General features: G+C 40.9%; 1 protein-coding gene across 3 annotated transcripts in view; it reads right to left on the minus strand.

The window, feature by feature from the left end:
- Positions 1 to 10,725, minus strand: part of YIPF7 (Yip1 domain family member 7) — a 66,399-nt gene extending 55,674 nt beyond the window's left edge. For 2 of the 3 annotated variants that reach the window (XM_089657289.1, XM_089657290.1), the window contains exons 1-2: positions 10,652 to 10,725; positions 3,644 to 3,770 (exon numbers count right to left, since the gene is read on the minus strand). In XM_089657289.1, the coding sequence (XP_089513415.1) occupies positions 3,644 to 3,747 (104 nt within the window). In that variant the 5' untranslated portion in view covers positions 3,748 to 3,770; positions 10,652 to 10,725. Of the gene's footprint in view, positions 1 to 3,643; positions 3,771 to 5,014; positions 5,022 to 10,645 lie in introns of all 3 variants that reach the window. The other variant, XM_089657291.1, reaches the window with a different exon arrangement.
- Between the last annotated feature and the right edge of the window lie 12,720 nt (positions 10,726 to 23,445).

Here is a 23,445-nt window from a genome sequence, read left to right on the forward strand (position 1 = left end):
TCCCCAGCTTTTCCTTTTGTGACAGCATGGGTTTGGTGCAAGGAGGTTTCTCGCACAGCTCCTATGTGAACTCCTGTGGCTATGACAAGCCTGGGTTCACACAGGAGCAGTGGGGAAACAGCATGCAATTTGGACAGGAGTCGCATTCCTGTTCAAATCACATGCTATTCTTTGCGGTGCAATTTGAATCCATACATTTTGTGTTGCAACGCAAGGTATCGGTTTCAGGTATCGGGACCATTTTCATGAGTACAAGTACTCAAGACAATAGTCGGTATTGGAGCTACCCTAGTATCCATTTCACTAAGCAGCAGCTGATGTTTTCAAAAAGTTCAATAACTGACCAGCACAATGTACTGACTGAAGGTTATGTAAAAGTTTAAGGACCAGTTCACACCACACTCAGTCCAGTGTGTTTTTTTCTGCATCAAAAATGTATTGATAGTAGGCCACATGCTTTCCAATGGCATAGTTCACACCAGTGCAGTCAGTTCCAGTACGTTCCAGTTCCAGAAAAAAAGCAGAACATACTGCATTTTTATTACACTGAACTGTACTGGAACACAGTAAAACGCTTCAAAAACGCACTGGAATGCACCAAAATGCACCAGAAAGCACTGGAATGCACATGTCCTTATTTAAGTTGCAGAAAAAGAGAGGGGGAAAAATGAATCAGAAAACATCAAAAACGCATTGGAACGCATAAAAAACACATAAAAAAAATGCACATACAGAAGCGCATCCAGACTGCGTTTCTATGGCAGGAACCAGCCCTAAAAATAAAAGTCTACACTATTTAAAACCTTAATAATCAAGCTTTCAAGTAGTTTTCATTGTATTTTTTAAAATATATACTAAAGGTAATTATAGTTAGAGTTTAAAGACTCTAAAAACCTTCATAAAGTGCCAGTTGAAGAATTCCTGAGGTTTAGCCAGGCAGCCCACCTCCCGCACCTCACATTGGTCTATAAGGCTGCCAGTCACAGCTGTTAGTCCTGGTTAAAGTTTCAGCATGAAAACAATCAGTGAATTGCAGGCACAAGTACTTGTGTTAGGATGACCTGTTAAGTGAAGGCACCCTTTACTGTAATCAAATACCATGCACTCAACCATTGATCTGAACATTGCCACTGGTACCTTCATATAGAATTGTAACACCCTGCCATAATACTGTTTGCAGGATGTTAAATGTACACAAGATGGCGGTGTCCTGCAGCCCAGTTGTACAGACTCTGCTGAAAAGCTTTGCGGGATTTGTAGGCTGAATGCAGGACTTCACTATCTAACATGGAGTTAACAAACTACATTTCCCAAAGGAGCTGGCAGATGGGCGGGAGCAGATAAAAAGAGTACAGAAGTCCAGGAACTGAAGGACAGAAAGTGTACATAGATAGCTAGAGAGCAGGTGTAAGGAGAATACTGGAGGTCCAAGCTGGGCCAGACCACAAAGAGTGGAGGAGAGAGGAGGAATTGCTGACCGCTTTGACTGCTGACACCACTCACAAGTCTGGAGGACAGCCCTGAGAGCAGGCGAGCTAGAGTGCTGCTGTCCAAAGTGATTTCTGAAGGAGGAACCACAAGGAAGTCTACTGCACAAGGGTCTACTGCACTATCTGGACTCCGCAGTCCCAGCTGTATTATTGCCCCCCATTACAGTCTGCTCATTCACCAAAGTGCTCCTCCACTGCTGCAATTTGCTACTGGGGCTCAAGGAAGAATCGATTTCTATAGAAGTGTGCTTGGCCTATTTTTAATATATGCCAAATTTTGCACCACACTCTGTTTTTCGAATTCAATATCACTTAAAGGGGTAGCTTCCTTCTTTGTAGGCCCCATCGACAGAAGACCAGACAATGCAACTAAAGGGAGATTGGCCTATTTACCGTATTTTTCGCTCCATAAGACGCACTTTTTTCCCCCCAAAAAAGGGGGGAAAATGTCAGTGCATCTTATGGAGTGAATGTAAAGCGGCTGGTCCGGTATTTCTGCCGCCACCATGTCAGAATATCGGGCCGGCCGCTCAGCTCTTCTCTCCTGCATGACCTTACCAGTTCCTCGCTCCAGCGCTGCAGTCTTCCCGCGCCGGCTTCTGTGACAGCCGGGTGCCCACTGCGCATGCGCGAGAAGCGCCACACTTTGTGAATGGTCCAGTGTCTTCTGGGACACGACAGGTCCCAGAAGGCACCAGGCCATTCACAAAGCGCAGCGCTTCTCGCACATGTGCAGTGGGCACCCCGCTGTCACAGAAGCCGCCGCGGGAAGAAGGAAGGACAACTCCGCAGAAGTGGGAGCGGGTACCTATCAAATTCAGGTACCCGTTCCTCCTCCCTCCCCAAAGGTCCGCAGTCTCTGGTAATCTCTTTTACTGTCTGCAGTCTCTGGTCATCCCCTGCACTGTCTGCAGTCTCTGGTCTTCTGGACTATGTCCACAGTCTCTGGTCATTCCCCGTACTGTGTCCACAGTCTCTGGTCATTCCCTGTACTGTGTCCGCAGTCTCTGGTAATCTCCTGTACTGTGTCCGCAGTCTCTGGTCATCTCCTGTACTGTGTCCGCAGTCTCTGGTCATCTCCTGTACTATGTCTGCAGTCTCTGGTCATCTCCTTTACTATGTCTGCAGTTTCTGGTCATCTCCTGTACTGTGTCCGCAGTCTCTGGTAATCTCCTGTACTGTGTCCGCAGTCTCTGGTCATCTCCTGTACTGTGTCCGCAGTCTCTGGTCATCTCCTGTACTGTGTCCGCAGTCTCTGGTCATCTCCTGTACTGTGTCCGCAGTCTCTGGTCATCTCCTGTACTGTGTCCGCAGTCTCTGGTCATCTCCTGTACTGTGTCCGCAGTCTCTGGTCATCCCCTGTACAGTGTCTGCAGTCCATTGGTTCAGAATATTTTTTTTCTTGTTTTTCTCCTCTAAAACCTAGGTGCGTCTTATGGTCAGGTGTGTCTTATGGAGCGAAAAATACGGTAATTGAAGAGCTCTTCTGATCCTTAGAATTAGACTCAGCAATTAGCCACTGAGAGTCCAAAGTGAGTTAGTCTCTTTGGAAGTTTTTTTGTCTTACTGGGGAAGAAACATCTCATAACTGGGACTATTGTTTAAATTCTGAATTGCAAGACCTCTAGAACTGATTAAGATTGTGCTGTGTTGTGACCCTTATTTGAAGTTCCTAGAGTGACAGCTGTTATCTTATGCACCTATTTTCCTGTTGCTTTACTGTGCTTACATTTGATCTCTAAACAAGCGAAATATCAGTTCACTCTAAACTGTGTATAAGTCTATTTTATGGTTGCAGCCAGAGGATTCTTCTGGCCAGGTGGAGTCAGCAGGGTTGGGCTTCCAGAATGAGGTGAAGAAAGACAGGGAAACTGAAAATTACTCCGTGGCCCCTGAGGGGGTAGTGCTACAGAATAAAACACCTTCACTTTACCAACAGCCCTAATAAAGGCCAGATTTAGCAATCCAGGTGAAATAGGCCTTATTATCTTATGTTTTTCAGTAAGCTTACATATTGTTTTATATGTTAGAATAGAAAATCCTAAAAGTACTGTATGTACTAAAAAAACAAATGACAGTCAGCATAGAGAATTACAGATATGTTGTTAGTGTTTGATGCATTAACAGTCATATTTCTAGAAGGGGATACTCACTTATTCTCATCATACTGGCTACTTGCCCCAGTTTTTGAAAGACCTTGAGCACCGTCTTCAAAACTGTAGTCTGTTTGGTAGAAATCACACTCAAACTGCTCCATGGATGTCTCTTGTTTGGTTCTCTCTGAAATAATAAACATCTATGATGGAAACAGTGTAAAGTAATGTATAGTGATTGTAAAGGCACACTTTTTATTATTAAAAATAACATACCTTCTTATACTTACCTGCTCTATGCAATGGTTTTGCACACAGCAGCCCTGATCCTCCTCTTCTCAGGTCCTCCACTGGAGCTCCTGGCTCCTCCCCTCTGCTGAGTGCCTTCTCAGGAAGCAGTTTGCCATGGGGGTACTCATGTAGGCTAGCTCCCGAGCCAGCTCTGTGTGTCCATAGACATGCAGAGCATGGCTCGGCCTCATCCCTGCCTCCTCCTCACTGGCTGTGATTGACAGCAGCAGGAAGCAATGGCTCTCGCTGCTGTCTCTGAGCCAATGAGGAGAGAGAGAGAGCAGAGAGAGATTCTGTTCAAGTGCACAGCGGTGGATCAAGATTGGGTTTTATATTTTTAACTGGTAATTTGGCCAGTAACTTCCTGACTTAAGGTGTCTCCATTCCACTGGAGACGCAACAGAGACACTTTTGAACAGCAGCATTGTCAATTAGGGAAAGGGTAGTGTTAGCCGATTATCATCAGATTTAGGTAAACGCGGCTAACAAATCAAAGCCGAACCACCACCAACACTTTATAAGCGGTTAGAGCAACAGTTGTTTTTCCATTTGTGATTAGGGTTTGCACAACTTAGTCTGTTAAAGGAAGTTGAAAAATAACAGACCTACTGGCCAGATTACCAGGTGAAAATCAAGGGAAATATTTAAAAAAAAAACTGAAAACAAATGCAGCCACCACATCTAAGAATTGGTGAGCTGCAATATACTGCAATTTTGTTTTTGGTTTAATACCACTTTAACTTTCAATATGCTTTCTTCATACAATATTTGCATTTTCAGCTCTTCATTTAATGACCAGTGTTAGTCAGTTGTGTTTTAATGTTAAAATGATAAATTATTGACCGTATACAGTGAAGGAAATACGGTAAGTATGCAGTATTGAGCATCATCTAGCAGATTAATTGTTACAATTTGCATTACAAAGGTCTCATTTTACATGCAATAGCATGAACTGGAATCGCAGAGTGCTTATACATCTACATATACAGGATATGATATCATATCATACAGTACGACGGATGAAGGATATCAGTTCACTGAGAAGGAGCAGCTGCAGTTGCTGTGTGAGGCTCAGACTTACTCAGAGGCTCTGTCAACAGAATGAATAATATGTTTTAAATGATAATATAGCCTAGGCACATTTTCACTGCTTTACCAGGCTAACTTAACCTGTATTGCTAAAGAAGGCTTCATGGTTACAGAACCGAATAGTTGAAGGTCAAATTAAACACACAGCTGGATGAATCAAAGTAGTAACTCATCCCCCAATGCTATACAGACTTTCAATTTGAGCAGACAATCTGAAAGCAATTAGCTATGTACTGTACTGCTGTTCTCTTTTATTAACCTCCCTAGCGGTATGATTACATTAGTATTTCTGTGCTCAAAGCGGTAAATTTTTTTGCATGGAAATATGTCGTTTTTTTATTGTAGGCCTGTAATTCTTAGGAATAACTCACTGAAATTTGTCCGAACAAGGGTCTAGTAAACATTCCGGATATGATAAAATTTGAAACACAAAATCATAAATTATAATTTAAGAAATAACCATAAAAAATATTAATACAATAGTTATAAATTTAATTCAATAATGTAATCAAACCAAAAACACTGAAATTTGAAATATAGCGCCAAGTTCGCACATCACTGAGCAAAGTCGCAAAATCGTTTTCAGTGTCTGATGACGAATTTCCCCCAAGAATCATTATCACTCAATTCTGCAAGTGGTTCTGATTTACTATCGCTGTTCTTTAGCTGGTCTAAAACCGCTTTTGACCTAAAGGGACGCTTTTTGGACGCCATGGACATTTCTCAGTTTCCAGGCAGAAAGAACGGTAAATATGCAGGCAGGGCACAGGACAATGCACTAGGGACAAAATGTATGTGAAATGGTTTGATACAGTAACGTTTTACTATGTGATTTTAGTGTATTAGTGAATGTCACTTTTTAAAATTTTTAAATGTCCCGCCGGTTACGTCCCCGTACGTCCTGACGTCGCAGGGAACTGAACCCGGAAGACAGATGCCAGCATCGGCCGGAGGAGATGTCTGGGGACGCTGCAGGGGGGACATCGCGGGAGCGAAGGACAAGGTAAGTGATCGAGGGTTTCCGGAACAATGCTGCATGGTAATCCCGAGTGTTACCGCTTGCGGTACTGAAACTTTACCCCGAGCTACACTCGGGAATACCTCCAGGGAGGTTAAGTGCTGGTCATACCTGTGCAATTTGTGAATTGAAATCTCACCTAATGAATGTGAATGAATGTGAATGTCAGTCTTAACGTGCAATTTGCTGTAGAGCGATTTCTAAAGTAGTTCTTGCATTACTTTTTCTGCAGTTTATTGTGATTATAAGAGAATATAATGGAAATCACAAAGCAAATTGCATAAAATCATTGAAAATCTTCACAAGTCACAATGAAGTCTTCAGAAATCACACAATTTTAAATCACAGCAGTGTGTTTGGTGAGTAAAGCTCATCTCTGGGCAAAAAAAAAAGTTTTCCAATGCAGAGGGAAAGCTTTATCCTCATCCCTAGACAAAAATGAACAGCTGACCTTTGTAATGTGGGCACAGCCCCACTGCATGGGAAAACTTTTTTTTTTGCCTGGAAATGGGCTTTAAAAATAAAACCCATAATGCTTTGTGATACCAGTGTTTTGGATTCCACTTTCTTGTGCATTCAAATGTGCCCCCATATGCTGTACTTTATGTAACAGAACTGCTTTCTATGTAAATTACCTTCTTATGTTGTACCAATGAACCTATATCTGAATAAAATGTTTAAATTAAAATGCGTACAGTTTATAAGAATGTAGAAGCTAACTTGCTAACTAAATATGCCTATCTTTTGCTTAAAGCAGTACAGTAAAACACCCGAGTACCTATCATATTAAATAAAAAATGTAGCAGTCACCAACCATAGCACACTGATGCAATATTTATAGCACAGGTACCATAGCATACGCAAGTAACTAGCTCTGTCATGCATCATGCAACACAACGAAGACTTGCAAAAGAGCTGTCAGGCAGAATATTTTCAACTTTGATCACTCAGTTCACCAGAATAGCTGGATTGTGAAAAGACTGGGACTTAAAAACGTACAGTAGGATAGTCGTATTCGGAGTTAGGGAAGATTGGGCTTTATTTAGGTGCGTGGCAGATGATTTACTAGGAAAGACAATGACAATTAGGTACAGCATTGCATACCTAAAGCAAATATGTGCTTTGTTCTTACAGGCAAAGGAACTGGTTTTATTTAACTCTTCTTCTCCAACAACACATACTCACATTTTCTTCACTTTTCTGCCACTCTGTTCAAAAACCAAGAGTATTATATCTATTACTCCAGGGGATGGAGGAGTATAGCAGTTACTCCTATACTGTCATGTGACAGCATTGGTAATCAGTGATTGGTAATCAGTGATTGGCTATACATTGCAGCACTGTCACATGGGACAGTCAACCCTATGCTTTGACCAGAGATCTGACAACAGCACACACAGTGCTTATATCCTTTATTCCAAGTGACTGAGTGGACCAGCAGAGGAGTGAAAAGAGGTAAGTACTGTATGTGCTTCTAGGAGAACAGGTTCTAAAGCAAACTTGTTGCTTTGCCCTGCATGGGCAACCTACAGATTCAATTTTAAACCTCATTGATCTACAAGGCTTATTCAATAAATCCATCATTTCCTTATCATGTACAGATATGGTCTAACAAGCTTGAAACAGCTATATGCAAACTAGATAAAGTACTATATTTTCAAAGAATTTCAGGTATTTTAAAAATTCACAGCCACTTTATAAGGTGTACCTTGCTAGTATTGGGTTGGACTCCTTTTGCCTTCAGAACTTCAATAATTCTTCATGGCATAGATTGAATGAGGTATTGGAAATATTCCTCAGAGATTTTGGTCCATATTGATGTGAGTTACTGTTGCCTTTCTATCATCTCGAACCAGTCTGCCCATTCTCCTTTGACATCAACAAGGCATTTTCATGCACACAACTGCAGCTCTCTGGATATTTTCTCTTTTTCAGGCCATTCTCTGTAAACACTAGAGATGGTTGTGCATGAAAATCCCAGTAGATCATCAGTTTTTGAAATACTTAGACCAGCCCATCTGGCACCAACAACCATGTCACGTTCAAAGTCACTTAAAGCCCCTTTCTTCCTCATTCTGATGCTTGGTTTGAACTTCAGCAAGACATCATCACCACTTCTAGATGCCTAAATGCAGTGCGTTGTTGCCATGTGATTGGCTGATTAGCAATTTGCTTTACCAAGCAATTGAACAGGTGTACCTAATAAAGTGGCTGGTGAATGTATATAGTAACATTGGTCCAGCGTGAACCAAAGTAACTATGCATATACCATCTTCTGAAGGATAAGGGTGATGATCCCTGTGGACTTCTGTGGCAGGAATACTTCAGTGAAACCATCAGCCGCTCTTCTCCTTTACCTCTGCCCACATCATTAGTTTTTTGACTGTTGAGTGTTTAGCAGAGCAATATGAATACAGTACATCAAATGATACTTCCTCAAGCTACGGAAAACAATTCCTCCTTCTTGGCTGCATTTTTACTATAGAATGCATGGTAGCAGTATCATGTGACCTGAGACAACTTTTTGGCACTTTCACTTTTTTGTTAATAAAAGTATAGTAAATTCATGTACTGGAGGGTTTATTTTGCAAGCTATAACTTTATTCAGTCTTGACTTCCACTAAGCCTATTCTGAAACAATCACCCAGTGACCTTTCTCACATCCTGTAGAATATTCCCATCACACATTCCTGGAGCAACTTGAAGTAAGTGGATGTTGTGGCAACTACCAGCTGGGAAGTCAAAGCATTTATTACCAGCACTCCACTGATCTTCAAAATAATGTCTAAAAATGTATTAAAATTATCATATCACTGCATTAAATTGTGACCTTTCAGGGCTACACAGGACCCCTTCATCAGGTATCATGGCCCCGAAACGTTGCAATTTATTGCTGTTCAATTTATTGCAATAATTTTAATACATTTTTGGAAGTAATTCTGAAGATCCCTGTTGTACTGGTGATAAATTATTTAAATGTGTCACATCCTGACACGAAGTATGACATACCTAGGACGTAAAGCAAGGGTAAATACCTTCAATAGGGACATAGACAGCAATCTGAACATGACACAGTTTCTACTAACAAAGGTGTATCCATTAATTAGATGTCATGTCACTAGGGCAGGAAATGAGAAGGAAACAGCTGGTAGAGAAAACTGCAACTGCAACTGCAACACAAACAGCAACACAAAATAAATGATATGCTCATAATATGTAAAAGTAACATTGTTACTTTGAACTAATTTATTAGGGTAGCGTAGCTGTCGTGAAACTGTGCTGTATTCTTCTATAGGAGAGATTACCGTTTTTGGATATGGAAATAGTTATTATTTCAGTTCTAGTCAGGTTTCTTCTAGAATGCATTGAAGGCTAAGGAATGTTGTCACCATTTGCTGAAGAGCTACTGATTGAAGGGGTGGAATCAGGGCTGCGGATAAGGGGGTACCAATGGTCTCCCTGTATGGGGCTCAGACCAGCAGGGGGGCCCAGGCATCAAGGTGTTTCGGATGTGGACAGGGAGGGTGAACAGCACAGCGGGGGGGGGGGGGGGGTGCAATTACTGGAACTTATGCCCTGTATGGCTCTCTGTAGCACCCTCCTGATGCACCATACATTTCCCCATGCTGCCTAGGCCCCCTGTGTGCCCCCACCCCCCCAGTGTTTTCCTCTCCTTCCCACCAGCAGCTGAAAGCACACAATAGGATCCATAGCATTGAGAGTGGGAGGAAGGGTCTGTAAATATGTCACATTTGCCAGCCCCTTCCTTTCCTGAATGAACACAATGGTGATCCGTAGAAATCACTCACTATGTTCATTCATAACTGAAGCCTAGTAAACTGTGTTTATTTGGGGGCCGTCTTCCACAACAAAGGGAGCAGATCCCAGATTGACTTTTTCCATAAAGCGGGCTCCATCTAATTCATTGATGAGCACGACACAGCAAAGGGACCACATTTGCAGGGTGATTGACCCTGCTCACTGTTCCTAGCATAGCCAAGAAGAGCCCAATTATATCCCCACCTTATCCGCAATTAACTGTTTTGGGAAACTATTAACTCAATGGACTTAGTTACACTTTGAGAATTTAGACCCATCGAATTGTTTCCAAAAACAGTGATATTCAAGACATGTTGAAAAAGGGTCTGTGAGGATGGGCAAATGCAGTGTGCTTTTGACTTCTATTTGAGGTGCTTCTGAGATAAGTCAGAATTCATGGCAGGTGTATTTGACCTAAGTTCACCTGTTTCAAGCTGCTTTTGCATTCCAATAGACTTACAGTATATGGAGGGAGAAATGGTTCTAAAGTCCAAAGCAATTGACACCGACTTAAAATGTGGCAATGCACTACTACAATAATGCTGTTTCTATGTAATAATAGTAATCAAATAAAAATAAAAAGGTGCAGTACATCTAAAAATCAAATAAGTACAAACTTGATGTATTACAATAACAAATAGGGGTCTATGTATTTTCACCCAAGATTTACACTTTTTTTTCTAATCAGATTCTATCATAAAAATGTGTGACTCTTGGGTGAAAGCTGTGTGAAAACATTTATAAATAAAGCTGATAAAGATGACTACATATAACAATAACTTCACAAGTATAACATGCCCTTTTCTTTGCTCGGTTGATAGCTCTTAGAATTGTAATTTACAAACACATACCTTAGGTTACAGTTCAGAAGTCTAGCAGTTGTTTTGCAAGTCTCGTCATGATGATGATCCATGTTCTATTTATACTGATCTATATTTGGTTGACGTACATGTGCTTCAGCCAACATATTAAAGCTGTAGACTTACCAGGTTAGAAATATAACCAAAGAGAGCAAATACAGAGAGGAAAAAAAAACAAATACACACCCATTTTAGTTACAATATCTTACAAACTGATTATTGTATAATGCTCTGCTTTATTGAATAACCATAACAGATTTATTTTACTACTTTTTATGTGTGATGGGGAATTTCAGATGATCACCTGGTCACATACCATTTTGTAACATTGTCAGCCATTTTAGGATCGTTTCCATTTTAAGGCAATTTATGAATTTAAGCCCAGATAGAGAACATGTCTGAACAAGTCTGAAAACCTAGAAAATATGTTTATGAGGGAAAATTCATACAGGCATCGAAGCAAAATGCCATGGACATCACCAGACATCAGAAGCTACTAGAGCAGTGGTATTGAATTAAAATTCACGGAGGTCCGATCAATAAAAATTTCTTCCAGCAGATGTCTGAATGGCATGTTTGTATAATGACTCACATCCTTCACATCAAAACCCCCCCTCCTCTTACGTGTATCACAATCCTGTTCTTACATCAGTATCCTCAGTTCCCTCTGCATATCACAATCCCCCCCTTTACATCACAGTCCCCCGCTTCACATCACAGTCCCCCAATTTACATCACAGTCCCCCACTTCACATCACAGTTCCCCTTCACAGCAGTGTCTTCAGCCCCTCATCACTGTAGTGTTCTCAGACCCCCTTCAAATTATCCCTCCCTCCGCTCACTTCACAATAATGTTCTGAACACCCATTTGCATCACCCCCCTTTATTCACAGCAGTGTCATCTCTCCTCATTGGCTGAGACACAGAAGTGGGGGCCATTGACTCCCGCTGCTGTCCATCACAGCAAGTGAGGAGGGAGAAGGGGGCAAGACTGATGCACACTCTGTGTGTCCCATAGGCACAAAGAGCTGGCTCAGGGGTGAGCACGCACGAGTGCCCCCAGAGCAAACAGCTTGCTATGGGGCACTTGGCAAGGGGGAGGGTCCAGAAGCACTGGTGGGGGACCTAAGCAATGGAGCATCAGGGCTGCTCTGTCCAAAACCATTGCACAGAGCAGGTAAGCATGATGTGTTTATTATTTCAAAGAAAAAAAAATAATCGAGCCTTAGAAATGTTTGAGCGGGTTCCAAAAGCGATACCTAATAGATCTACTTGCTTTAAGGCATCAGCCTCAAAAAGAAAAGTCATTTTGCTATCCCAACAAGGAACATATATCCAGTGACAGTGGAACTGAGTGTGGGTGCTGAGCGTGTGGTCAGTGAGCCACATCGAAAACAAAAGTAACCTGTTTGTTATATAATACTACTTTTGTTATCAGCACATTACAGCTTCATTTGTGTGGTGTGGCGGTATGCCAAGTTGGGAGCTTGTAGCTGTTTTTATTTTCTAAACTACCTATTGTTCATTACTGACTCAGGTGACAATAAGATTTGATAGATATGGCACTGAGAATGGTGAGGCTCTGGTCTATTGCTAAGGGCAATGGACTATGTAGAAGCTGCATAGTACTGCTCGGAAACTCTGTCAATTGCAGAAGATAAGTCTATTTTCAAACTGTCTTTTCTTTTTCCCCATGGCAGTATCCATAAACTACACATAAGTGGGAGACTCTAAAAAGCTGTTATCAATAATCTATAATCCCTTCTCCCAAGACTTGGCTTGGTGTCATAGATTGTGGTACTGGCATAGTGCAATAAAAGTTAGGGCATATCGGACGTTGAGGTATGGCAATATAGGGGATAAATGTACAAAGTAATGCAGGCAGTAATCAATAGGTTGGTTTATTTAGTTCTAATAATAATAACATGTTTGGCACATAACATAAGGAGCAATTGTCTGTACTCAATGGACAACACCATCACCTGGCTCTATTGTACAGCTTCCCTTCTCATAACTCAGAAATTCCCAGTCATTTTAGCTACTGTTATCTGGGTGGTATTGGCAATAGTTTTTCTCAATCAACTGATACCGAGCAGACAAGCCGGGGTAATTGATAACACAAGTCTGCAAGGTGCTGGGGAACATGTAACTCTTGCTTATGTACCCAGACAAAGAAATTGACTTGTGTCATCCACTTGTGGTTTACAACAGCTGGGAGAAAATTGGAAGTTCTGACTGACACATTATTAATTGCTTCACTGTCAACTTTGTAGTCATTTGGTATATAAAGATTTGAAGAGACAGTTAGAGGGGGCTCCTTGCATCTGACTTGCAGTTTATACTTTGAAGAAGTGCCATTCCAATGTAGCTATCCTGTCACACATCCTGTGCAAGAGAGCATTTTTCTATGCAGAATGTGCACCTCCAAAACCAGTGATATATCCAATCGATCACCTATTTCACCACATGTAGGTGATCGATTGGATACATCACTGGTTTTGGGCACATTAATGAAATAAAAGCACTATAATATTGAGAAAATCACCTAAAGCATTGTATGGATAATTTGAAAGAATGGACATTTATTGAGACTTTGAATTGAACAAAAATGTTTTGGTTATAATTGTTCACAGAATATTGTGGGTATTCGTTTTAATAGTGGGATTAGCGCCTTTATTTTTCACTGATTTTGGTATTGAGTGTATTTACACTATATAGAGCTGCTTTTCCTTTTTCATATACACATTTTGGGATGGTGTCCCTTTGTAGTAATTGTTTTATTTTATAGCACAGTGACAATTATACCTGTCACTGGATTGGCAATGGTCAGTGCTGGGACAATGTCATATAGTGCTCAGGGCGAAGATGCCAAACGGCACCCACAAAATGTATGAGCATTATGTGTCAGCAAATATCCCCTTCTGAGCATAAATCCTTTCCCCCTCCAAATCCCCCTCCAAAAACAAATCTTTCCCCCCCCAAATTTCCCCTCCTAGCACAAATCCCCCCCCCCCCCCCAGATCCCTCTTTCTAACACAAATCCCCCCTCCTAGTACAAATCCCCCATCCTAGCACAAATCCTTTCCCCCATCTCTCCCCCACAGCCCAAATCCCCCCAACTCTCTCCTCCTATTACACAACCCTCAAAAATTGCCCCCAGTTCAAATCCTCTCCACCCCCCAGATTTTGCCTCCCCTTAACCACTGCTACCCCTGAATTTCCTCTTCCCAGTACAAATCCTCCACCCCAACCCCCTCCTTACACATATCCCCCTCAAACCCCTTTCCTAGCACTAATACTCATCTCCCTCCCCCTCCTAGTACAAATACTCTCATCCCCAGCACAAATATTTGTTACTCTGAAACTGCTGTCACTACTACTGCCAGTTAGTCGGTAGAGACTCTCTACGTAGTGCCCCCACCTCACATGATACCATTGCACCCAGGGAAGCCGCCCCTCCTGCCCACCATTTGTCCTGGACCTGGCAGTTGTCACTTCCTTCCCTCCAGCTGTCCCACCTAAACTGCTGAACTGAAGGCTTTAATCAGAGCATGCCAGTTGGCAGAGAAACAATCAGTAAATATTTTCACTAACTGTCATTATGCCTACAGGGTAGTACATGACTTTGGGGCACAGAATTTTTTGACATCTAGTGGACAGCCAATTAAAAATTTCATTCAAGTGTAAGCTCTGCTAAAGACTATCACACTACCTTCAGAGGTGGTTGTGGTTAAGATACTAAAGATACTGATCCTGTTGCTATAGGTAACTGTAACGTTGGATCTAGCAGCAAAAGCAGCCTCCGTTGATGAGAATGAATCTAAGTTATATCTTCTTGCAGAAAAATATTCTGATGACACCTTAAAAGGTCATAGGAAAATGTAATAAGGAAAAATATTGATGATGCAACATTTATATGGAAGACCATCTTCAAAGTACTTCTTGTTTTGTGTGATGGCACACCTTCCCTCTCATGTAGCCAAAGGGGGAGGTTGGTGGATTTAATTTTAAAACTGTGGTATGCACCAAGCATAAGGACAACAGCAAGGCAATACTGCCAAGCATGTCTACTCTGTGCACAGCTTAACATAGGAAAAAGAGTAAAAACTCCTTCAGGCCATATTCCAAGGGCATTATTCCCTTTTCAATGGATGCAAGAGAACTACAGAACTAAGATTGTCCAAAATAGGCCTATATGATTGTGTCACTACTTGTGTGTAGGGGGGCTACAGTTACTGGACATCTAGCCACCGCTGGTGGCCATCCTGAATTTTATATGGGACCCCTGACGGTGATGCGCATCAAGGTTTTCTGAGCACTCTATCCAGACGTGACCAGAAGGTGTATAAGATCCTGACCCTATTTGGAAGCAGATGAACTGTGTTATACCTGATGAGACAGGCTAATCTCATATGCGTGTATTTACGCACTTCTGGTGAGTGCGCAATTTATTTATTTATCATCTGCCACCCCGGATTAGTTCTCCACGCAACATCATTGGGATCATATTAGATCCTCATGTGGGCTGTGTTCAATTGGGACATTTTATTCACATTATATCCACTTTGTTCACCACTAGGTGACATATGACTTTGCACAGTATTTTGGATTTTATAAGTTTTATTGCTTGATATGCTGCATAATATGTTCTAGCGCTGCACCTCATACTTACAAGAAACCTATACAAGTAATTTGCAGATTGTACAGTATAATGGATCAGATAGGGGGTCCCGTTTTAAAGAAGTAATTCAATCATTTCAGTGGGGAGTGCCTTGATAAATGACCAGCATTATGAAACTGTAAGGGTTATCCTGTTGGCAAGAATGTGCTGAACTGTGCCTGTACAAAGTCAAAACTTTCTAAATCGGATGATCCAGCTATGTGACATGATTAGTATTTAACAAAATTTATTTTAAACACTATTAGTTCATAAAGCAGTAAATAATACACTAGCAAAGAAAGCTGAGAATGCAGGTTTTATATTAATCAAGGGGATGCTAAAAAGGGAAATGAGGATTAAACTGAAGCAGAGGACACAAGTTGTTTTGAATTGATGCTTTGATATTGACAATCAAACTATGTGCCAATGCCTTAAGGACTGCTCTAATTACCTAAATAAAACTGCCAAACAATCACTTAAAGTACTAAATTTAGAAGTCAATTGTACGGATGATTCATAGAACTGAACCTGTACAATTAGCCTTTATCAGAATTGATGGGCTTTGAATTAAGGAGTCCTGAAGCCTGAGAATTCTTGGCCTTAATACTTATTCTTGGGTATTACTTTGTGAATAGGACGAAGGCCTACAAGTAGCTGCCTATGTATAAAGGATAATAGCATATGTGTTATTGCTCTATTAATATATGCAAACTACAACTGCTAACACTACAGAATTTTCTGAGTTATACTATCTGGAAGGACAAAAGAGATCAGCTGAGAGTAAGGTGTACTCTATTTGGCTGCCCAGAAAGATTAATAAAAAAGGTAAAATGTATTCTTTATCCAGATACATTCAAATCCTGGACTTATACATCATCTGTTATAATGAGACCATGAGCTAATGAATAGAGTAAATGATTATGCAAATATAACCAATAATAATGCTAGGGCCTGTATATGGGGCAATAAAAGATGATGCAGAGGATTTAAAGGTAATTTGAAAACAGACAATTGCAAATCCCTTGGAGTTAGATATCCTGTTTGCTGCAAAAGGTCTGTGCAAGGTAATTGAACACAACATGCTGCACTTATATAGGAGATGTCACTTAATATTTGGATGAACATCTGAAAGCATATCACTAATCATAACTTGGATCTCTCATAATGGGGAGGTGATCTGCTCTCATGGTTAAATCCATTGTCTTGGTTTTAAGGTATTAGAGACGTTTTCAATACATTTTTAATAGAAATGCTTAAAATCATTGGAGTGATTCTTGGAGCATTCTTGTGTTTATACAATTGTGCTAAGGCTGTTCTGGCTGAGAAATAGACTCTGACTTCTTGAAGGAGGAACCTAAATGGATGTTTGTCTCCTTGTAAAAACCTGCTTGGGGCTAGACTCCACCAGTTGTCCAAGGCTGGGAAAGCACTGGTTTTTCTAACCCTGTATGTTGCTGAAGTGTGAGTTTTCATGTGTTTGCAAAAATAAAGTTATTGCTTGGTGACTTTGTCCTGTTGATTCCTTCTCCTGGCTGTAGATCCAAAAATGAGCTTATGTTGCCTATGGGTCCCAACAAAGGAAAAGGAATGGACACTCTCTTTTAATATGTAAGTTAGTAAGGGACCATTGTTTGTGCATCTGCTTGCATCGAGCTGGCCCAGGTCCACATGGTTCACAGTCATAGTGCAGAACACTCAGTATAATACACAGTATTATTGCAGCCAGCCAACTTCCCAGATTTTACCAGTCAGTCCCCACAGGTGGCAGCAGACATTGGGTTTTTCTCAACCTTAACCACAAAGTCTGAACCAAGCCATGGGCCCACTAAGCAAAGGTCAGAGTGGCAAGGTTCCTCCAACTTTTCAATATGTGTCTATTTCTAGTCCTCCTGGCAGTTCAGACCAGTGAAAGAGGGAGGGGGTGCTCTCTCTCACTTGTGCACAGACCACAGACCTATGTGGTGTTGGTCATGGGTGACCTTCTCTCTTACTCCAACTGCCAAGCCTCACCCACAGAGTACTAAAATGGGCACAGACTCTACCCACTACAAACAGAGGAATGGCATCAAATGAAGGGCACTACACCTGCCAAGAGTATCAGCAACTAAGATGCTAAAAATCAGTGCACTATACCCTCTGTGTTTCTACAAGCTGAGTCAAAGTAATAGACATTCAGAGGAGACGGGGATGTGTACCATCTTGTGCATCATTTCATGTGTGTTATGCCAAGCTGATAAGGATGAATAAGGATACAAAAGGCGATCAGCATTGAGACATAGAGGCAAAATGCCAAGGACATCACTAGACATCAGAAATTAGAGGGATGAACATCCTACCTATTCTTATCTTGGAAGATACATCTGATGAACATGGACATTGATGTAATGCATTAATGATTGGATAGATACAACGTAATCAGCAGTAATGACCTATAAAGTTGTAGTTTGATCTTACTCATAATATGCAGAATCTATAACAATCTATACAATCTAGGAGGGGTTTGGTGGTTGTTTGACTTGTAAAGTGACCCCACACACATTTTTACAGAATGAGTTTAAGAAAGGTTATCTAATATGGACCTACTCACAGGCTGTTGGTCACTGGCCTATACATTCAGCAGGCTGTGATACAAGATTTTACCAATAAGTGGTTCTGCAAGCTGAATATTCAGTTGCACCTTTTGGTGGAACCCCCTGTGACCGCAAAATCCTATTTTACAAGATAGAATCATAGAATATTGCTGCTTTTTTAAGTAGGAGAACAGTAGTTTTCTTTCATATTCATGAACATTGCCTTCCAAGCTGTGGACAAAGAGAAGGATAAAAGAGAGATTGAAACTCATATTATTGAACCGTTTCAAAATGCTTTTGTTTCAATGCACCTCCAAGCTGCCAAGAATTTGAATATTTCCAAGTGTTGGATTTGTATCCATTCACCTGCATCACACAAAACACTGCCAATGTTAGGGGTACCTGTCACACTGAAGGAAAATTGAGCAGCAAGCAGATTTTAGTAATGTTAGTCGATCCAACAAGAAAAAGTCAGTGTCCTTCCTACTTTATTCTAGTGTACCTCTGCAACCACCTGTAGTATATGTTAACTTCCCACACACATCCACCAAACTCAGTATATGGGAATTGCACTAGGTTTATAGGTCATTCAGAGTGTGAGATACCTGTTTCAACAAAACAAGCTGCTGTGGAACAACGACACATATGAGGAATTGTATAACTTAACTAGCAAGAATAATTCCAAGTTAAATCATTTTCAGTTACAGGCTTGGTTACAACTTTAACCTCCCTAGCGGTATTCCTGAGTGTAGCTCGGGGTAAAATGTCAGTACCAAAAGCGGTAACCTCGAGCTACACTCGGGCTTACCATGCGGCGCTGCATAGGGAGTCCCTGCAGAGCTTACCTTGTCCTTCACTCCCGGGATGTGTCCCCTGCAGCGTCCCCGGTCATCTCCTCCGGCCGATGCCGGCATCCGGCTTCAGTGTTCCGGTCCCAGTGACGTTGGGACGTACAGGCGCCGCCGGCGACGGGAAATTTGAAAATTTTAAAAAATGTCATTTTTTTCAAAACACATTTTTCATAGTAAAACATTGCTGTTTCAACCCATTTCATATACATAATGTCCCTAGTGCTTTATCCTGTGCCCTGCCTGCATTTTGTCTGTTCTTTCTGCCTGGAAACTGAGAAATGTCCATGGCGTCCAAAAGGCGTCCCTTTAGGTCAAAAGCGGGTTTAGATCAGCTAGAGAACAGCTATAGTAAATCAGAACCACTTGCAGAATTGAGTGATTATGATTCGTGGGGAAATTTGTCATCAGACACTGAAAACGATTTTGCGACTTTGCTCAGTGATGTGCAAACTTGGCGCTATATTTCAAATTTCAGTGTTTTTGGTTTGATTATATTATTGAATTAAATGTATTATTATTATATTATTATTTTTTATGGTTATTTCTTAAATTATAATTTATGATTTTGTGTTTCAAATTTTATCATACCCGGGATGTTTAATAGACTCTTGTTCGGACAGATTTCAGTGAGTTATTCCTAAAAATTACAGCCTACAATAAAAAAACTACATATTTCCATGCAAAATAATGGTACCGCTTTCAGCACCAAAAATCTGAAATAATCATACCGCTAGGGAGGTTAAGAAAGCTTGTTCCACTCCGTTTTATTTTATCTGCGGGAAATATGCATAGAACTGAGTGCCCATTGATGCAACAGGAGTATGATATTTTGGCCGTGTCATTCCCGCCACTTGGTGTATGGAAGATAATGCAGTGTGGATCGGTATTGCTGAGCAGTGTGAAGTGGCAGTGAGCACTGTGGAGTGACAGGGCAAGGCACTGAACAATATGTAGTGGTAATGGCAGGACAGGGCAGTGCGGTGAGAGGTATGTAGTGGTAGGGCAGTGAGGAACATGTAAAGGCAGGTCAGGGCAATCTGTTTGTGTGCAGTGCATCAGACAGGCAGGAGCCCCGTGGCCTGGTGTGGGTCAGAAGGAGAGAATTCCTGCAGGGGAAAGCCTCTCCCTGTCAGTCTCTTACTGCATGGCTGAAGATTAGAGACTTGATATGAAGCCATCTCTACTGCTTTTGAGTGTCACCCCATCTTTATCAGCTGGATAAGCCAGAGTGAAGCAGCTACCCTTCACTGTTAGGAGGGGAGGAGGCAGCCACACCGCCATCCTCGCTTACCACCTCTACTTACATAGGGAGAAGCTATTGACCCTGAGAGAGTAACTGCCTGCCCCCAGGGGCTCTGCATGCAGTACTTGTGACTTGTGAGGATATACAGGACATAGAGGGGACACACTGCACCCCGGTGAGAGGAGAGAGCCACAGACAGCTCCTGTTGGATCCCCCTGCTGACTTAATGGGGCCTGTATCCCCCTATCAGGCATAAGTCACTAATATAACTCAAGACATTGAGCCTTGTGATTGGGCATCCAGGTTAGAGAAGTAGGACATGAACCACTAATATCACCGATTCACTTTTTTGTATAAAATTCATCTTGAGCTGGCGAGCTCTGTTAACATTAGTTATTGTTTTTTTTTGGGGGGGATTTTTTTTTAAGAGAGGTGCAAAAGAAATCCTGGAAAACACATAAAAGGAGCAAATAGCTCCACCTTCTAGCTACATATGAAAGTACATGAAACAGCTGTAGTAAATAATTAAATACAGTGATATAATAAAAAACGCCACCACTTCATACTAAGATATTAGTAATATTAACAATAGAAGTGTTATGATTAGGAGTGAAATGCAGTAACACTTAACAGCCAGGTTTCAACCTAAAGTAGTCAAACGAGGGAACAATGCAGTCCAAAATCTGCAGTGCGCATTGCCTTATTAAACAAGTCCATTTTATGCAACTTGATTTATTTTGTTTTTGTGTATTTTAGGTTTGAGCATATTCTCAGTGTATTTTTATTTAGAAACATAAATAAATGTAATAAAGGGGATGAAAGCAGCTGAATAAGAGTCCTGGGAAGAAAAGAGTGCCATATGAAAAATGGCTTGGGCTGTAATTACATGTGTATTTCACAGTGACTGGGTTTCCACTCTGCATCCTTTTAAAAGGTAAAAGAGGCAAACTGGATCCCCTCGACTAGACAGGATATATGGCACCTTTAACAAGAAAGGCGATAACCGTATAACACAATAAACTGCTTTGTACTATACCTTCGTTTCTATGTAAATATTTATTATATTTTATTGCACAGAAAAAAATGACTATGATGAAAATGACCACTATGACTGAGCATTGGACATATATAAAATATGAATAGATAACATTTGCAGGTACTTTCCTAAAATCGCAAATTATATAATTCAAAGCAGACCTTGCATTTACTTCAACTATTTTTATCATAAGCCTTTGCTGCAGTGATGTAACACAAATATGGTCATAACAAACACAATTTCTTTATTTGTAGCATTTATTGATCCATTTCTAACCTTCTGTTCTAGGTTATGTATGATGAAATGAAGGGAAAGGGGGACTGATAAGCTAATGCAGAGCCTTTTCTAATGCTACAGAGGCTAGAGATAGAGACAAGCTTACCACATGAATAGGTAATTTAGGTTTTAATAACTCAGTATGTAGTCAAGTTTAAAAAGATATTAAATTGGCAAGAAGGGGTTTTATAAAAATAAGTTACTTTTACATTCACATTTATATAGAAAGTACAACACGCAAAATATCTAAATTTCCTACCAAAATTGCAATACGTCATATCTTTTTAACACCGCAATTCATTTAGTGAATCTGTCAGTCTTTTACAGTGTTTTATATGTTCTCTACTATGCACTGTTAATCTGTTAAATTTAAAGTGAATAAAAATAAATATAAATTAAATAAACATTTTGTAAGACTGTGCATATATAACTGAAAACACCAATAAATGGTCCATATGCCAATGAAAAGTCTGTTAAATAGTTCTCAATGTAGTCCACTGTGCAAAGAAGTGCTAATTAAGCTGTGCTCTTCAATTAAGTGCTGTAGTGATCCACCACTAAATATGACCACCCACTACAGGTAAGACATATAGCGCTTGATTTTAAACAGACGATTCACCATCCACAGTAAGCCTGGAACATTCACTTTTTAACTCAGCAATGTTGGAGTGCAATCACAGGTAAGGCATATGGAAGACAAAGGAAATCCGTCATAGTGTAAAACCATTTAATTTTATTAAAAACCAAAAGACTGCAGTATTTCCTACTTGCACCAAGGTTATATCACATATCAAAAGACATTAATGGTCCATCATTGCTATCCCATCTTATCCTTCATACAAGCCTTCATACAGGCATAGCAAATTACCAGTGTTGATCATTCCTGGGTGTAGAGCAGCTTCACTTCCAGGTGAACTCTTAAAACTAACTGTGAATACAATTCAAAAGGTGCTTGCTTGTATAAACCAGGAAGCCTTTTTGGGTTTTGCTCAAAGTGTAAAGTGTATTAAAGGTTCCAGATATCCAATGACCATACCCAGATTATAAACAAACAAGTGATGCTGTGCTGCTGACACACTGTACAAAAAAAGCGTGATTAAATAAAATTCGCAAATTTAGATCATACACTCTGATCAAACAATCTTGATAAAATAACAATTCTTCAATTGTGGTTTCTGTTTATATTAATGTCCCTGTCAGGAATGGACTCGCCAATGGTGGTGGGACTCACCTGCCTTGTGGGCTGCAGTACCAAGGCTGGCCAGCGGGTGCTCTCAGCAGCCAGAATCTCACTCCTGCAATCAGGCCATCACCTGAGGCTGATTGCAGGAGGTGTATTTAAGCAGGACCAGGCCTGTGATCAGTGCCTTGGTGTATGTTTCCCATGAGCCCCTGTACCTGCATCCTGTCTGCTTCCTGCCTGATCCTGCTTTGATCCTGACTCTGAACCTGACTCTGAACAAACTCCGCCTGTCCTGACCTCAGCTATTCCTGACCACTCTTCCGCTTGCTCCTGGTACCCTGTTTGCCCGTTAGCTACCGACCCGGCCCGCCTGACTACGTTGTGCTCCTTATATATATGCATATATATATATATATATATATATATATATATATATATCAGTTTAGGTTTGGGTTTGTTTCACCTTGTTGTATATATTTGTGTTAGTTTTGGGTTTGGTTTGTTGCACTACGTTTATGTTTGTGTTGTCCTTAATAAATTATCTTGTTTACACACTATACCTGAAGTCTGTGTTTCCCTGTGTCGGTCCACACACCTCTGGTCATTCCCGGAGCCCTAACAGTCCCAAAGCCCATCAATTGAGATTATGCAAAATCACAAAACGGTGCTCTCTGATGAAGTCACGTGGGCGTGACGTAACACATAAGGGGCGTGGCTCTGAGCAGACGAGATTACTGAAACCAGCTGATGGGATTCACAGCCTGCATTTGATGATTTTATGTTTTAAGGCGTTTTTATCTTTGAATACATGAACCGATCCCTAGCTCTGATCTGACAGTCAAATGCACATATAAAATGTCTGATTATTACCATATGGCTATGGATTAAGAAAATGGAAAATCTTCCTGTCTATTCGTTATCAAAGAGCATTTTCATGTGCTCTAAGGTGAGAGTTCTGTGAGCACG

Source organism: Staurois parvus, unplaced genomic scaffold (assembly GCF_062004578.1).
Source record: "Staurois parvus isolate SC_StPar_1 unplaced genomic scaffold, SC_StPar_1.0 ptg000980l, whole genome shotgun sequence".
Lineage (NCBI taxonomy): Eukaryota > Metazoa > Chordata > Amphibia > Anura > Ranidae > Staurois > Staurois parvus.